This window comes from Cyprinodon variegatus, unplaced genomic scaffold (assembly GCF_000732505.1).
Source record: "Cyprinodon variegatus isolate N-32 unplaced genomic scaffold, C_variegatus-1.0 Scaffold7, whole genome shotgun sequence".
Taxonomy (NCBI): domain Eukaryota; kingdom Metazoa; phylum Chordata; class Actinopteri; order Cyprinodontiformes; family Cyprinodontidae; genus Cyprinodon; species Cyprinodon variegatus.
The window spans coordinates 969563-988092 of NW_015150460.1; the positions used below are offsets into that span (position 1 = coordinate 969563).

The 18530-nt window shown below is 37.9% G+C and overlaps 2 protein-coding genes across 7 annotated transcripts in view; both read left to right on the plus strand.

Moving 5' to 3' along the window:
- The window catches only part of ppp1r12a (protein phosphatase 1 regulatory subunit 12A), a 51073-nt gene extending 47846 nt beyond the window's left edge, over window positions 1-3227 (plus strand). For all 5 annotated transcript variants that reach the window (XM_015376110.1, XM_015376134.1, XM_015376118.1 and 2 more), the window contains one exon: window positions 1550-3227. Coding sequence is in view for 2 of the 5 variants with exons in the window: in XM_015376142.1 (XP_015231628.1) it covers window positions 1550-1636 (87 nt within the window). In the remaining 3 variants the exon portion in view is untranslated. The remainder of the gene's footprint in view (window positions 1-1549) is intronic.
- Window positions 3228-15090: 11863 nt separating this feature from the next.
- pawr (PRKC, apoptosis, WT1, regulator) overlaps window positions 15091-18530 on the plus strand; it is a 77219-nt gene continuing 73779 nt past the window's right edge. Inside the window, exons 1-2 of one of the 2 annotated variants that reach the window (XM_015376599.1) lie at window positions 15091-15223; window positions 15574-16145. In XM_015376599.1, coding sequence (XP_015232085.1) covers window positions 15576-16145 — 570 coding nt within the window. In that variant the 5' untranslated portion in view covers window positions 15091-15223; window positions 15574-15575. Of the gene's footprint in view, window positions 15224-15469; window positions 16146-18530 lie in introns of both variants that reach the window. The other variant, XM_015376590.1, reaches the window with a different exon arrangement.

Sequence of the window (18530 nt, forward strand, 5' to 3'; positions counted from 1 at the left end):
TTTGGTAGGAACCAGATTTTAGATAACAGCGACTTCGGTGCTCTGCAACCTTTACATGCGTCTTTATTTGCCTTCAAAGAGGTCAAAGATTTGACTGCAGATGTAAAATAAATTGTAGATGCACCCTGGGAAACAGGAAGGAAAAATATTTTATAATTTGATTTTTCTATTTCTAAAATTATTCCAAAAAGTGTGGCCATCTTCGTTCTTTTACTTCCTAATTATGCACTGATCACATTGAAGCACAGTAAAATTTGTGGCTGTAAGGCAACAACATGTGGAAGAGTTAAAGGGCTGATTTCCTTTAGCAGCTCTGAATTTCTTTTATATTTTCATTTTATTTAGAAATTTTTTCAGTGAGAAGAAACCTTTTTCGAATAGTCGGAGCAAACGGAAAACATTATGGACATCAGATGGTTATGAATACAGGCTTTTCTTCTCTTTCACTCCTTGGCCTTTAAGTTCTTTAGATAAAAACTATGGAGATGAAATGTTTTAATAACCTTTAGTTTTGGATTGAAATTTGTCAGGTCTAAGCATCTAAAACATCATATATACAGGGAAAGAAAGAAGGCACAGAGATAATTAATTTAGTTACTCGCGAGGAGAGTAGGAAGAGACTGCGGAGTTTACAATCTCCACCCCACTCTGCAGTCTTCAGCTTTCTCCTCGCTATTTATTGAAGAAAAGGGGATGTCCCTAATTACACCAGCTGAGGTTTAACTAAAGGGAAGGGAAACAAAAAGATCTTACTTTGAACCTCAGCACATATGTTAAATCAAAGCATGTGGTTGTTTTACAATCGGATTGTTCCAAGAACACATTTTTAGAAAAAACATGTGATAGAGGATGTTCAGGCCTCTTTTACAACCCGTCCGTTGCATGACCTTTATCTGGAACGATCTTAAGCAAGAGCTAATAAAAGATGAATCACACATTATACATCATAATAGTTAATTAGAACACAACCCATGAAACACAAACAAAGTAAGAGTATAGATAAAATATTTCTAACAAAACTACAGTAAATATTTGGGGAAATAAATCAGATTCTAGTAAAATCTCTTAAACTGACTGAAACATTGTTCATTCATGTTCCCTCGGCCCATTCTTATTAGATTTGACTCTTAAAACTGTAGATTTTACAGCCAGCTGGACCTTTAGTGTTCAAACAGGTCGAGCCGCTGAGTTCAGACGGTTAAAAGTTGGTCTGTATGTTGTAGAATCGACCCTCTGACTCTGCAGCCGCTTTAGGAGGTCCATTCCACCCCCCCGCTGGCTGCTGATTAGCAGCCGCTCAGATTCTGCATGGCTTTCTGAGGATCTCTGGCCTGTGGTGTGCCCCCTCCCCCCCTCTCCTTTGCCTTGGATCAAAACTGTTATGTCAATCTTATATTTTGACAAACAAAACCCATGAAATGCTGTGTGAATTCTGACTGTTAATGGATGCCTTAATGTTTGAACCACGCATTGAAACTCCTCTAAGCTTTCTCTCTCTTCCTCCCTCCTGTCCCCCCCCCCCCCAATTTTCCCGTTATTTCCCTTTCAGATGCTCCCAGACTTGAAAGCAGACAACCAGAGACTAAAGGACGAGAACGGAGCACTCATTCGCGTCATTAGCAAGCTTTCCAAGTAGAAACAGACCCCGCCCTCGACCGCCCTTTCTTCTGCACCCGCTTGTCCCCCCCCATGGCAGCAACTAATGGAATTGCACATTTAGATATTAATTGCAACAGACATCAGAGACGAGACTCCTCCTTTTGTTCTGTTTCTCCAAGCTCTCCCTTTTTTGCTCCCTCACCACCACCGCTGCAGCCTCCATCCATCCCTCCATCCATCCATCCCTCCATCCTCCCTGGGCTGTAGTCCTCCTGATCGGTGTGGCCGCTGTTCTGATAGAAGCGCTGAGTTTACAGAGCAAAAAGGAGAAAGCGTTTGAGAGCGACGTGGACGGAGAAGCCTGAAAACTATTTAACCAATAAGCCTTAGTTGTACATAAGAAGAAAAACACTTGCATCAATCTCCTTTCTCTCAGCTATCACTGATGAACAGATATTATCCTTCACCTGATTTTATTTGTGCCACTTATTTGTTTTTTTGCTCCTGTTTCCTCTCTGTGTTGTGTGCGGTGTGATTTCCTCCTCCCCTTTTTTAAAGCGCTACTTCCGGCACCTAATTTATCATTATTATTTGCGCCCCATGCTCAATCAGGCTCGCAGATCACAAGCACACATCATCTCCCCCCCCTCCCCCTGTTTTCGTACCTCTGTGCGTCTTCCTCCAAGAGGGAAAAAAAATGAATTCTGGCGGATCTGGTGGAGTTTAAGCTTTCACTGTATGTGCAATATGCATTTCTTTCTTTCTTAAAAAAAAAATGCTTTAATGAGTTCATCACATGTAGGATTTCCACTCCTGACGCTTCCATCGCTCCATTTCTTCTCCTTTTTTTTTTTTTTCTTTTAAGTTTGTAGTCTGTTTATATATTTCTCACTTTGTTTTAGCAGGTACTGAGTGATTCTGTATATACCTGTACGTATTTTGTTTGAGAGCAGCACATGGCATGCGTTTATGGATCCCGTCTGTTACTATTAAAAACTATACAAATTCCAGAGGACAAAGAGGTGTGTTTTTAATTATTTTTCTTTTATAGTTTAAGGAAATCAGACACAGTAGTCTCTTTTATGGGACGACTTTTTTTTTTGTTATTTGTTTTTTTTGGTTCATATAATAGTGAAATCTAAAGAGTTATCGCTTCACTACATTTCACTTTTATTGTATTCAGTATCTTGGATGAGTGCTGTTTTGTTTCCCATTCTTTTTAAAAAGCTGTAGTATTATAGGCAAGATATTGTCACTTAAATAAAATGTTTGACAAAAAAAAAAGAATTGAATATCTTAGATATTGCTAACCCAGTCCTTTCTACATTGTCTACATGCACTGTCGATGCCATGTGAGGATTCGTTTGGGGTTAAAACGAAACGCCACCATCAGCTGTTCCACTCAACATTTTATGCATTTCAGTGGCCTTTTAAGGAAGTTTTAGTAAAACAAGTTTAAGAGAAGATAACTGCAGATGGACTGACGGCTGTCTGCTCTGGTTTAGACTTTTTTTTTTTTTTCAGTTCTTTCCTGTCATCTTGTAAAATAGGTGTGTGGCTTAATACATGCAAGCTGTGCTGTGACTACCAACCACTGAAGAGTTCATTAAAAATAAACTTGTACATTGTAAAGTCCCCCTGTCTCTTTATTTGCTGCATTTTACAGTTCCAGTTTTAAGGTCAATCAGTTTTTATTAACCTTTTGCCTTTAAAAAAAAAACAAAAAAAAAACACTGATTGATAAGAAGAATCACTCAAATATGAACAAACTGAATGAATTTTCTATTTCAAAGCGATCCTTAGGTTGTTATTCAGCTTTATGGTGGAAAATTAATGCAAAGATTATAAACCAGCTGCCTTCTTGAGTTAACATAAAATAAGATCAATATAAATTGAGTATATTATTGAGTATTTTAGTAAGTTATTTTCCAACTGTTTGCACTGAATGCAAAACTAAAGTGTTCATATTTGAGTCTCATAAATGTTATGGTGTTAAAACATTGAATTTCACTGCATTCAGCAGGATTTATTAAATAAATTATCATGCAGTAGGGTAAGTGTTATACATACACACATAAAGGGGGGCACATAAGCACAATATGTAATCCCAAAAACACTTCACCTGATGAGAATATTTTCAAAGCGTTTCATTAGAAATAAAAGCCCGCTGCAGTTTTCTGTTCACTAATAAGGGAGTCATATGTTCACTAATCCTAAACTGCCAGTAGACTAACACATGTAGCACAGTTGCATCCAACACTACTTATAGCTAATATGGTTAAATTAAAGATTTCTTTAAGGGAGAATTAGTTTACAATGTAACATCAGTTGCTTAGTTCAAGACAAAAAACTAAATCTGTCCCATCTGTGAGGCTGCCATCTCAAATCTGACCACTAGAGGGCAGCAGTGAAGGTTTTTAAAGATTTCAGTTCAACTGGAACTGCTGTGCATGAAAGAAAGGTAGATTATAGTGGCATAGAGATGATTAATGAAAATGAATAAGATAATTAAAATAAAACCATTTAAGAAAAATTTGTAAAATATAATGGTGTGTGTGTAAGAAAAATACAGTTTTTTTTTTATGTTTTGTTCATTTGTCATCTTCAATTCCAGATCAAATGTTAAGCTTTAACCACTTTAATGTCCATTTGATTACACATCTGATTGCTCATTTATTCCACTATAATATCAAAGATGCGCCACCCAAAAGAGGGTAAGGGGTTATTTCTTATGAATATTAAATTAACATTTGTTTTATTGTGCTCCCTTTTTGTAGGGCCACTAATTGTATTTATTTTATTTTTTCCTTTTCAATAAAATAAATAAATCAGGGAGTTTAAATAATCAATGGTGGGATTTGAAGCATCACGTCTTAAAATAGTTGAATGTTTGATACATTATTAACCTGTTATCATATATTTCCATTGCTTTTTTTGTCCTCAGTCTTTTAATAATCTAAAACCTGTTTCAGAGCAGTGATCCTCCTCTGCTGTTATGTATTTATTGCCTTCTCTCAGCTGAACAGGCAGCAGTTGTTGGTCCCCATTTAACGTCTGGGCTGATTTTATAGCAGTGATTCCTGATCACCTGGCTGGTCCCCGGTCTGCCATCCACCCAGTCAGAGCTCATTAAAACTTCTCAGCTTATTAAACTCATTCAGACGCTGCCTTTTATAAGAAGGACCGTAAAACTGACACAATGACAGAGAGAGCTGGAAGTGTGGAAGGGAGGATGTTTGGTTGCAGAAATAATCAAAATTTTGTTCAGTATAACACCACATTAGATTCAGTAGCTTCCTGAGTTTCCTGTAATCTAGCTCAGGGGAGGAAGTCCTACATTTTTATTGTAAATTATCAGTCTGCAACTAAAATCAGCCAAGTTATATTTAATTTGCATCTTCTATAGAGTGAAAAAAAACATCGCCTGACATAATCGATGTCAAAAGAAGAAGACTGGTATAAAACAAAGAGGCAGTTACAAATTCAATTAAAAATTCCTCATTAATCCCACAGGAAGATTAAACAATAAATTAAAGTTCAGCAAAATATATTTTTTAAGGATACTGACTAGTGTCACAGCAGGGTTATAAAAAAAATAGGTCACATTTTTTAGACTAGATTTTCATAAAGTCCAATTGAATAAAAAATGCATGTATTAAGTTTGTCAAAATGTATATTTTATGGTTCTGCATGAAATACACAACAAAGAGGTTGAGCAGTGGCTTAATTGGCTTTAAACAAGTAGCTTTTAATTGCATAAAATATTCACAATTCTGTGTTAGTAATCTTTGATGTTAGTATATTCATATGAATAATTATATACTGTGTGTTTAAAAGTTAAAATGTCTAAGCATTCAGGAGGTTCCAATTGAGAGTATCACTGCTGCCTCCTTCTGGTTTGGAGAAGAACTGCTTATTCCAAAGGAGGTGGATTACATTGATACAGGAACACTTAATGATCTGGTTGGTAGCTCCGCCCCTATAAATGCTGCTGCCTGCATCCTCACTAGAACTGAGAGAGTGGAGCATATAATCTCCATTCTGAACTCCTTACATTGCTTCTAGGTGTTTTAGATAATGGGCTGCAAAACAGTCAATCAATTTTTTTATTCAGAAATGCTGATGTGTTGAATTATGCCCTCATTTCTCTGTTTTATAAGTCAAATCTTTGGTTTCCTTTATTTTTAACTTAGCCTTAAGTATCAGAGTATCTCTGTTTTACTTTGCCGTTTAGACTGGAGGGCATTCCATTAGGTATAAAAAGCTAAGTCAGCCTTACATAACTGTAAGATAAAAAGATTAGACATGAGGAAAAAAAACTATAGGACATTTAAGGTGATTGCTGGAACATTTTAAGACTGCAGGAGCAGATTCTTATTTAGAGTTGATCTAGTCTTGTAAAGATTAGTTGATAGTGTATTATGGCCAGTTTATTGACATTTATAATGCTGTATGGTTAAATCGCTGTTAAGGTGTCCCAGGCTGTTTCTATAGGTGTTTACAGCTGGGTTGGTGATCTTTTCTCATGTGGTTGGATCTGGCTCAAACATTTTTGTTTGACTGTATCTGAGGTCAGGCCTTTTTGTTTCTCTTCTCCAACCTGCAGCCTCCAGTTTTCCTCCAGTTTAGTGCTGACTGTCCAAAATCAATCTAGACTAATGCAGGCTTTCCTCTACTGGAAACTGGATACAAAATTGGGGAAAATATTGTGTAGTTTACTCTAAGCAAGAAGGAAGCTAATAACATGAATAGTATCATGTACATTGAAAGTAATATAATTTATATTAAGTAAATTATGAAAACTGTCCATTTGGTAGGGATATAGAGATGGAGATCTGTGTTAGTAGCTCTAACCAGTGCGATCTTCTAATTCATGTTTTCCTCATATGTTGCAGCCGTACTAAACATGCAGACAGAGACTTAGATCTAAGCATATTAATGTTATAATGGCCTAGTCAAAGTCCAGATTTAAATCGAACTGATAATCTGAGGCAAGAGTTAAAATTAATGCTCACAGATTATCTTCGTCCACTTTGGAAGAGCCCTAAAATATTTAGCAAGAAGACGGAGACAGAACTTCCGCCTGTAGGTTCCCTGTATAAACAGGAAGTGGGAGATTTGTCATTGCTTTGATTTAAAATCATATTTTCTTCCCCTCTTTAGCATCACTCTGCCTTATTTACTTTTTTGTACTAAATCCTTGTTTCTATCTTTCCATCTAGCCATTCAACCCTTTTTTTTCTATTTTACACATGCGACCCATCCTGCACATAACTCCTTTTCCCTTCTTATAACGACGCTTCATACTTTCAAGCACTACAGTGCAAAGAGTAAGGAGAGCTGGAAAGACTTTAAAATGACCGGTTAAGTTCTCAGGAACATTGAACTGAAGAAATATGGCTTGAATCTCTGCCTTAGTTGCAAGTTGGTCTAAATCTCACCACAACAGAGTGGGTCAGGACGGGTCCTGTTTACAGCTGCTGAGGTGCTAATCTTGTTTGTTGCAGTACAATAAAAAAAAAACGAATTTTCAACTTTCTGGAGCTGCAAACGCCACTTCCTTTACAAGCTTTAAATATCTTAATCTATACACCTATATATCTATGTGACGTAAATTTCTAGCTACCTTCACAGGATGATTTCTTCTACACAGGATCAGCCAGAGGGATCACTTTAGCACAGATCTGCATGGAAGGATGAGCATGGAGGGCATGCAAATTATTTTCTATAGCAGAGTTGAAAGAAAAAAACATATTTAGCTGCTTAGCTAAGCTCTTCCAGGTGTTTTTAGTTTGTTTATTAGAGGGCAAAGTTCCTCTGACTGTGTAGTAAGCTGCTTACTACCCATAACTTCTCTGCACAACCTTCGATTCCAGTTATTCCCCACAAAAAGATGTTTTTACTTTTCTCTGTGGGTTTACCTGAGCTTCATACGATGAAGCTCTTTGCTCCTTCCTGTTAGAAAATATTCATGAAAATGGAATTGGACCTTTTCAACTGCAGTCACATGCAGAGACACTCTCCTCTCATTTCTCTTTGGCCTAATCTCTCTGTCTCCTCTCTACCGGAAAGCACAGCAACCCAAACAAACCTCCTCCCCAGCTGCAATCTTAAACGCTCGACTTAGACACACTCGATGCACAAAACCACTCTGCTCAGAGGAAAAAGAAAGAAAACAGCAGCAGGGTTTCTCTCCGGTGACAAACAATGACAAATCGAGGTACCCTGATGATGTGACAGCTCGAGTCTGTCGCTGAAACAAAGATAAACATGCTCGGTTAGAGGAATGCAATCGAAGGCAACGGAGGATTATCGTGCATGCATGTTGAAAACAGGATATAGAGATGTCTTTCACACTCAGGCGGAGTTTTAACCGACTGCATCGGCAGAAAACTAAATATCCCCCATTGTCAGAGAAAATAGTGGAGTCAGTATCAGCTCTGTTTTATATGTAGAAAATAGATTATTACACACTAAATAAGATACAGAAAATCCGTTTTTTTAGCCAATAAGCAAACTTTAAAAAGTGATATACAAGCAAAGCTTAAAAAGGTTTGGAAACTATAGTTTTCCAAAAGGAACAAATCAACTTCCTTTTAGGTTTGCTGACGTAAACAGACTCCTCTGGTTGTTTTCCGTTAACATCAGTTAACACAGATAAACAGACGTAGATGTTGATTAAGCATTTAGCAAACTCAAGGACATCTCTGAGCCATGTGCTGCCTACTAAGCAGCAGGAGATAAAGATGGCGCCCTGACCCACCAATACCAACTAACATCCTCCCCTTAAACAGATGCTGAACTCAGAGTTTGAGTGGAACCATTGGAGGCAACAGATGCGATAGAGAGGAGGGAAATCTGGGAGTGAAATAGAGCCAGAAAATGAGCTGGTTTTGAATGGTGCAGTTGGGACAATTGAAAAATAAAGTTAAGCACATTATTCACTAATTTTGGAGATAAAAAAATTTCCAAATAGAATTAAACATAAACCAATAAGCTGTTCCTTTTTGCAAAATTTTAAACTCTGCTGGAATAGGATACTGTCAGGTTTCTGTTATGTTTTTCTTTTGAGTATTCAGTCTTACTTTACTCCTTGTTTTCTAGTGTTTAGTCTTCTTTTCTCCATGTTTTCTAGTCCTAGTAATTTAATTATCATTTAGTTGTTATTTCCAGGTTTCTATTTGTTGCTCTCTGCTGCCCTCTACTGTTCTCCTTCTTCCCTAGCTTTTCCCCTCTCTTGTTCTGTGCACACCTGCTCCCAGTTTCCTCATTAGCCCCCTCTTTGTCTCAGTCTCCTTTAAAAGCCCTCTCTCTTCAGTTCCCCTTTGCTGGGTCCTCGTCAAACATGCTCCAACTCCTTCTCTCTGTGCCCTCCTCCTTATGATTGGGATTCCCCTGATGTCTCCATGGTTTCTGGTACGTTTAGACTAGTTTTCATGATTTTTGGACTGGTTTCATGTTTGTTTGGACTTTGTTTTCTTTTTGGATAACCTGCCTCTGTTTTCTGTTAAGTCATTATTAAATCCACAAGAGATTCACCTCTGCCTCCCCGCCTCTGCTTTTGGGTCAACTAACCATAGCCAAATCGTGACAGATACTTGTCGGCCATGTTAGATTTCAGTTTCCAAATAACTTTTACCAATGTGACTGCATTTTAGATGAAACTATAAATGAACTCCTCCTTCATTTAATGCATATTAATTCCCAATGAGCTGTAGCATCCTCTGAAAGCAAACTACAGCCGTCTGACTTTATGACATCCTTCCAGCGCTTTTACTCTGTAGAGAAAGTCATAGGTGGAGATTTTACTGCCTTATCTTTATTTCCTATCTTCACTCTCCTGTAGAAAGTACTACTAATGCTGCAATATATTTGTTTAGCTGTGTCTTTAACCCTGTGACAGACCGGCGACCGATCCATAACTTACCTTGCCCTGCGCCCAATCTCTGCTAGAGAAAGGACAAACAACGATTAAAGCTGATGGATAGATGTGTCTCCTTCCTGGGAGGACCTGTTGATCCTGTTTTTGTTGTCTTTTAACATGAGTTATAACACATAGATAACTTTATGTCACACAATAAGGTAAAGCTACAAATTTAACTCATGCAAAAATTATCTATAACTACTGATATAATTACATTATATGTATCAATTAGTGTTTATGACTGAAAAGGGATGCAAAGAGGTGAAACTTAATTAATCATACACCTTCTCTACTTTCTATAGTCCTTCACACCAACAATCTTGCTGATTTCTACTTTACTTATGGGTCCATACTACTCCAGAAGTCTGTTAAGTAAGCAAAAAATATATATATATTAATGTAAAATATTAAAATATATATATTTTTTGTTTACTTAGCAGACCTCTGAACTTCTGATTGAAAGTACTCCTGGTCCACGGGGTTTGTGCCTTCCGCCATCCATCCCTTATAAATGACTCTAGTCCTCAGTGTCCTGAAAGTTGCAGTTTCTCTCCACCATCAACACATTCTTGCTTAGAATGAGGGATTGCTGATGAATCAATGACTCATCATTATTGATCAATGCTGTTTTTTAAATGTACGGATGAAATCAGTCTGTATGAGAAAACAGATTTGAAGTTAAAATTTAGTCAATTTGATTTGATATTGGATATGAATTTGACCTGCTTGTGTTGAATAGTTCATTAAGATGATATTCATTGTGAATTGGTGTGAAATAAATAAACAGAATTGCGTAATCATACTTTGCGACATGCTTAGAGGCTAAATCCCTCGTGGTTTTCTCATCAGCACCATAAGTGCATAGAAACTAAAGCAGATCTAATACACATCAACTATAAAAATGTCTTAATATTTCTCCCATCCTTTCATATTAGATTAATAGAAGCATGTCAGGATTTAATCAAGTGTTGTAGCAGGACGTTCATGGAAAATGTCACCTAAAAATCTGGGCTGTTCCACTGTTAGCCGTCCTTCCTGCTGCTGACCTCGCGTTCAGCTCCGAGCTCTCCTGACCTGAACAGTCCTGAACTTGGAGGAGGATTAAAGCGCAGCAGCTGTAGCTGTAACAGGCAGTTCAACAGTTCAAATCCAGGATCATCTGAGGGGAACCGGGGTGCGAGAAACGAATCGGTACTAATCTACCCAGACCTCTCCTGAGCAATGCAGCTGACATGCAGTTTTATACCAACTTTCTTTATTATTTTTTTTAGCAACAAATTAAGCATTCAGTTTAGGATAAATGGCCCAAAAATAGTTTCTCTTGAAAAAAATAAACCCTGCATTAGTTTATTTACTAAACATCTGCATGCAAACAAAACATCTGGGTCATTTTACATGACTTCTTTTACTGGATACACAATTTCATGGAAAGGTGAGCTTGATGTGAGCTTCTTACTGCTCTTAATAGCCTCTGAGTGAGACGTTACTGCTAAATAAAAGGGAATTTGTGATTGCCTGAGCTGCCATCGCGCTGCGTTATGTCGAACATGAATCTGTGGCTGCTCGCTGAGCTCATTTTACAGCCCGGCAAGCGCCTTATTTGTTTACCCTAAATGTGTTATGGTTGCAAAACACACAACGGCTCCTTTTGATGAAAACAAATCAATTTCAACCCATTAGATCGGGTTTAAAGCATGGAAGAAATATTAAATAAAAATGTTAACAGTGCGAATACCTCTGCTTGGAATGTTTGGGAGATTTATTTAGAGGCAGGACAAAGGTGTTTGTGTTGGCATGAAAAGGACAGCCTCTATACCCTCTCCTCCATTTTTCTTCCAACAGAAAGCAGAAATATGTTAAATATGCAGCAGTGTGACCTTCGTACATAGATCAGGGTTTATTTTTAGGAAAAGGTGCCTCCCTCCCTTGCGCCACCCTCCTTTTTTTCATTATCTATATCAGGGCTGGCATGTGCAGAGATAATGGCTGAACATCTGGCTTCCACTCACTAGCAGGGTGTGGATAGGTGTCTTGTTTGAAGAGCTTCATGGCCAAAAAAGGCAATCATAAAACCTAACTCTATCAAGATGTGAATGCCTCATTTAGGAGAAACTTAGCTTTGGGTAATGGTGACACAAATCGGGGAAGCAAAGGCACCCTTCACCAATCAAACTAATAAAATAAGGTTTCTACCTTGGAGCAGATTGAAGTTTTAGGTCTGTTTTTGCAGCATGAAATTACATTTCCAGTAATGAACGCCTATAGCAAATTTAAATCGGAGCCTGGGGTAAAAACAGCAGAATGTAAAATGATTGAAAATCCTGCATTATTACTAAACAGAGTGTTATATCAGCACATAGCTTCTAATAGCATAGTGTGTTATTATTGCTAAAACCTGCTAATCTGGGATCAGTATTCTAGATACCTTCAGGAGAGCAGAACAGTGCATTATCTGTGTGAATAAGTAATTAAAAATATGTTTGCATTTAGGCGGCTCAGTGGAGCAGTGGGTAGGGCTCCCGCCTTGCAGCAAGAAGGTTCTGGGTTTGATTTCTGTATGGAGTTTTCATGTTCTCCCTGTGCTTCCCCCTCACAGTCCAAAAAACAAAACTGTTAGGTTAATTGGCTTCTCTAAATTCTCCTTAGGTGTGAGTATGTGTGCATGAATGGTTGTTTGCTTTTAGACACATGCTGTTAATAATCCATGGAATGCAATATGGTCTATTTTATTCATTTGCAGCAATAATTCCAAAATAATGTATTAATCTCAAAGGGAAATTCACTCATATGTTATTTTTTTAAACAGGTATTGTAGGTGTTGATAGCTGTAGGCAGGATGTATCTTCTGTAGCAGTCTGTCTTGCACCTGATCTGGAGAAGCCTCTGACTGAAGACACACTTCCCTTACCAAAAAGTAGTTTATTCATTTATACTAAAAGTGCACTAATGTCATACTTAAAATCAGGCTGTGCACTTAGAGTTTACTTATTCTAAACTATATTTCATATACTTAACAATAGTATAGTCAAGTGTATGCTCACTGTCGTCCATCATTTTCTTCACTCTATGAAGAGTTCTTCTTTGTGAAATAATCTCCAGAGGTTCTAGAGGAGTTCCTAGAACAGAGCTGGCCTTCTTGATTAGCTTCTTAAGCTTTTTTAAGTCATTAGCTCTAATACTGTTACCAGGCTCGAACTGGGAAGGAAGCCAGCAAGACACCCACTCTCACATACAGCGGCGTCACTGACTCATGTTTTTCAGCCCAAAAAATGTTCTTAATCAGCCTGGATATACAAAATCTTACTGCAAATGCTGCAGGACCTAAGCTTCCTTAGGAAGTGTGGTTGGAATGGAATAAGTGATCAATTCTCCTGAAAAAGATTTCGTCCTGCTTAAAGTGTTAATGGGAGCATGTCACCATTGATCCATTTGTGAGGTCAGAAAATGATGTTGTATTTCAAGATGATACTCCTGTAGTTAATCCCAAAGGAGTCTGTGAAGCCCAGTCTGCACCAAATCATCTCATCTATGTCTTTATGGCCATAGCTTTGGGAACTGATATGCAGTCGTTTTGGGGAAAAAGAGGTTGTGCCAAAACAATAAAGTGTACGGCATTGCATCATATAACTGTTTCCAAAGAGCTTAGAGCATTAAATTTAAGATCAACAGTTTATTTCACTGGAACTAATTGACCGGGGTCGATTCTAGAAAACAGCCTCATACTATGATCCCTTCTGCACCAAACCACACTTGATACAATGCAGTCAGGTTTGTGTCTTTTCACAGGCAAATGCCAAACCCAGAGTAGTCCATTTAATTACTCTCCTGCCCAGTGTTGGTGTGGACATCATACTTTCTCCGCACACTCGGTTTTACAAGTAGCTCAAACCAATAATCGTTAGTGCAAACAACACACCCACACTGTCAGACCTCCCACACTGGTGTGTTTGCTGCTGGCTGAGCCTGCAGCTTTACCCTGCTCATAATTTCTACCTGAACACCATCTCTACATGTTAGTAGTGTATCCTACAATTCTGCAAGGTGGACTACCCATGGATCCATTGATCTAAAAAGGTTCAGATTTGGAGAGTGCACTTCTTTTTGCTTTCTACAGCTTCTTCCATCTAATTTTGTGAAACTATGTTGCTCCTTTTAAATTCTTGTTTTGCTCTACCTCCATCTGTCAGTGTAGGTGAATAGCTTTGTTTTGGTGGGATTGTTTTTATGACAATAAAAACGGTGGGTTTAACTTGCTCTGAGATGTTCAAAGTTGTATGTATAGTCTATTTTCCTTTCTCTTGATTGTTAATAGCTTATTAATCCTGTTTGTTCAGAAATGTTCTTAAAGTCGGCTCTTAACTAATTTTATCTTCTACAATGCACTTTTTTTTATGTTGTTCTATATATTGATTTATACACAAAAATTAATGTTACCAGAGTTAGCCACACGGTAACATCTGCAAATTAGTTCACTGGATTTAAATTTAGGAAATCAGTGAAATGGGGGTATAAAAAAAAATGTCTATAGAAAGATAGATAGATAGATAGATAGATAGATAGATACACAGGAAAAATCGAAATCTAGATAAGTCATTTTTTCTTTAAATAAGTGCATTTGTTCTTGAATTGAGGAGGTAAAAGAGACATTTTGCCGATGGAACAAGACAATGTAGATTTAAAATAAGAAAACAAAATTGCATTGTCTTATTTCAAGTGCATATTATCTAATTATCTTATGAGTAAAAATACTCATTCCATTGGCAAAATATCTCATCTACCTACTTAAAATAAGGATAAATACACTTAATTTAAGAAATTCTTACTTACTTGTAAGTCGTTTTTGCTTAGACTATCTAGTGTATTTTTTCTCTTTTTATTCAAGGATGCTTTATTTTCTTGTATTAAACAAACTCCCTGTAAAAAAATCCTCTAAAAAAAATGGTAATTTTCATTAAATACTGTTTTCCTGCTTATAGAGACACTTTTTATTATATTCACATGATACATAATGTTTAATTACATTTTTCTTTAATATGTTTTTAAACCTTTGATAATGTAGTACAATCTTTTAGCTCCTGGTTTGTTCCGTACGTCAACCCCAACAAAAGAAATACAATATTGTTTTATATTTGCTCTTGTTTTGGGTTTTCTGCACATTTTGTACCCTCTAAGATCATAAGCACTGACCCTGGATATTTAGTGGAAACAAATTATTCTTTACTTTGTACACGAATTGAACTGTTTTAAAGTAAAGAAAAAATTGTTTAATGTTTTCAGATAAATAAAAAGTTGGTTTGTATGCTTTCTATAATCTGTTCTATTAACAATTCGAATAGCTCTGCTTTGAATTATGAACAAAGCGTTTAATTTAGTCATATAGGTGTTCCCCCACCCTTCATTGGGTCCGGCAAAACTAAAGATAAGTAAATATTTCTATATAATGTTGGTTATCTGTATATATTTAATATCTACTTTATGTTTAGATGTTTGAAAATACGTTTTCAAGGGCTGAAAGTCGAATTCCTTCAAGTGCGCGCTCCCGCCCTCATGCCTGTGATAGCAGGGTGACGGTTTTCTCCACAACACCGGAAGTGCTACTGTTAGCGCTCGCGGTGTTTCCCTGCAGCGTCTCTGATCTGAGCCGAGCGCGTTCACACCTGGTGGGACGGAGGCGAGCCGTTTGGCGACAGACGCAGGCAGGTGAGTCTCTGTCAGTTTTTAACACACTTTTCAGAGTTTTTACATGTGAGTTCATGATTCTTTAATGGAGACGAACCGAAGCAGAATGACTTAAAAAGTTTTAAAACTTCAAACCTCTTTGAAGAAAGCGCGTTCTTCCATAGGCTTTACTTACGGCAGAAACAAGTTGGCTTGTTAAACGTTTAAAAAACACTTAAGTTTTATTCATAAGGAGGCTGACTTTGTTTTTCTCCAACCTGTCAACAGCTCCAGATTTAATCACTTGAGGAATGTGGTTTCATTAGGAGGACAGTCCAAACCTGGATGTTTGCATTTATTTCAACTTCGGCGTAACTTTCACCAATTTCCAGGTATGGCTACAGGCGGGTTTAAGTCAAACGCAACCACTGACTTTTTGGAGGAGTGGAAGGCGAAACGGGAGAAAATGAGGGCTAAAATGCTGGGGGACATAGCAGCGGCCACTGGGGTCCCCATGAGCCCCAGCAGCAGCAGCAGCAGCAGCCGCGCGCCACCGGGCTCCGAGCCCAGCGCCAACCCGGACCGGAGCGCCTCCGCTGGGAACTGCCGCACCTCCTCCACTACCTCCTCCTCCACCACAGTGGCTCGGTCCCCCTCCAGCGGAGCGCTGAACAGACCGGAGGAAGAAGAAGCGCACCTCCCGGCCGCAGCCCCCACCGCCCAGGGGAGCAACCTGAAGAAGGCCCCGCCTCAGATGGAGAAGGCTCGGTGCGCTTCTCCGGACTCCAGCTCCATGATGGCGTGCAATGACAGCGACAAGGACAGTCCGTCACCATCACCCAGCAAAGGGAAGGAGAAGAAAAGCTCTGGTCCCAGTGCAAGGAAGGGCAAAGGACAGATAGAGAAGAGGAAGTTAAGGGAAAAGAGGAGATCAACAGGTGTAGTCAGCATACCGTCCAATGAGGTGAGTCTGACAAACTCATCTAAACCTGCTTCATCCACCCACCAACACTTCTTCTAATAAGTTTATGCCTGCAAGTAATAATTAATTGATTAATTGATCAATCTGTTGATTATTTTCATCGATAATCAGATTGCAAAATGTTCTTTAATGATAATTTTATACAGAATTTAAACCAGGTTAAGCTTAAACTAGTGGCATGGTTTAGTCTCTATGCTGCAGGGAATCAATTAATTGTTTCAAACCAAAGTTATTTAAAATCTATCTTTTTTTTGTTTGTTTAGAAAAATATAATGTTTTTTTATATTATCAGTTGTTATGTTTTGTAATAATTTTGACAGGAAGAAAGTTTCTATCTATTAGATCTCATCTGTCTTTCAAGTTATTAGTATTTATAACTGCACTGCCTAATAAGCATGCCAGTAAGTTCTACAGAAGCTTTAAATCTTGTCTGAGAAGGGAATAAACACCTGAAACATTCCAGCCACTGAGCAAATAACAGCAAATATGTGGAGGATGGTACCTTAAACACACCAGGGGGAAGTACGGTGATGGGAGTATCATGCTGTGGAATGCTTTTACAGATGCCCAGATTGAGCTATTTTGCATAAAATGTGTGAAATGTTCAGTTTCTAAAGGTGGAAAAGACCCAACCCTAAAATAGTACTGCGGTAGTTAAAATAGTTTCGAGGGTATTTCCCAAATGGAGTAGAATGTAAACACATGCTATTTCTTTCAGCTCAACATTTTGTAGGAAACAGAAAAAAAAAATACTCTAAAAAAGTTTATTAATTTTGTCTTTGTCTCACATGAAAACCCTTAAATTTGTGGTAATGTGACGAAATGCAGAATTCCTTTTAAGGCGCTCTTTGGAACCTCTTCATTTAGTGTGATTTTTGTCACATGTTTTCCAACATTTTAGGAAGTCATGAACGATATTCTCTGAAAGTTTAAGTTCAATATAGAGAACTAAGAATAGGAAAAGTAAATTCAAGCATTTAAGCACTTGAAGCATGTGAGAATTTAAGTGTTTGCCCTTGAAAGTGATGTTTCCAAAGCTGCATTTTTCTACCTTTATGTTGCACAGGATTGGGGGACTGTTTGGGAAAAGTGTTACATAGAAATGTAATTCCTCAGAATGGTGTGTGTAACGCTTTCATAAATGATTTAAAGCAAATAGCAGCTCTTGTTTTCCCCAAAAAAGTCTCCAAATTCCTCTCATACATGTGTCTGGTTTAATCGAGCCTCTGCAGCGGGAAGGGGGGCGGTCTCTGAGAGGGAAGGAGGGGAGTCATGTTTGCATTCATTGTTTTTGAATTTAAATCATGTCGCACTCCTTTGCCTGATTCCTGTGGTTTAGACACATGCAGGAACTCTGATATGGAGCTGAGCCAGTCGACCCAGTGAGGGCCACCACTGTGATTATGTTCTCTAAAAGCACTCGACTTATACACACATTCTGGAAGCATGTGCTTTTTTTCTCACTAAGGTTAGAAGTGCACCATAACCTTCCTATTTTCCATTTGTTCTCACATTTACAACTCACCAATCTGAGCTCTCTGGGTACCTAAATACTGCAGTGTGGTGCTCTGTATCCTATTATCAGATACTCATGAGTAAAAAATGTTGAAGACTTTTAATGCTGGCCTTCAGCAAACAAGCTTTGCCACATATCTTAGATATGTGGTTCCCAACATCAGGGTTTGGAGACTTTGTAGGACAGAAACCATCTTTAGTAAATGTTTTTAAAAACATTCTAGTGATAACAGTTTTATTGTAATTCAAGTAGATCCTTTTTTTTTCTCCAATCTGATAGCGATACCTGCGCTGACCTTATAGGCTGATATCCGATACTTCTCCGATTCAACTGTTGGGTAAATTAACCATATAGCTAGACATGAGAGTGAAAGCTTTAGCCTTGACAAAAACATAGTTTACAATAAAAATAGTGCAATACCATAACAAATTGATAATGAATATAAATCTCATTTAAATTATTTACTATCAAATGAGCAGCAAAAGAAATAACAGTTCAATGTAAAGTGCACTGTATTGGGTATTCGATATCAAAATACAGATATCCTATCCTACAAGTCAGTATAGGATCCCATATCCAATTCAGCTAATTAGTCAATATAGGATCCTATATCCGAAACAGCTAATTAGTTAGCATTGGAGCCGATATCCGACCCAGCTAATTAGTTGATATAGAAGCCGATATCTGATCCAGCTTATTGTTCAATATAGGAGCCGATATCTGATCTAGCTTATTGTTCAATATAGGAGCCGATATCTGATCCAGCTTATTGTTCAATATAGGAGCCGATATCTGATCTAGCTTATTGTTCAATATAGGAGCCGATATCTGATCCAGCTTATTGTTCAATA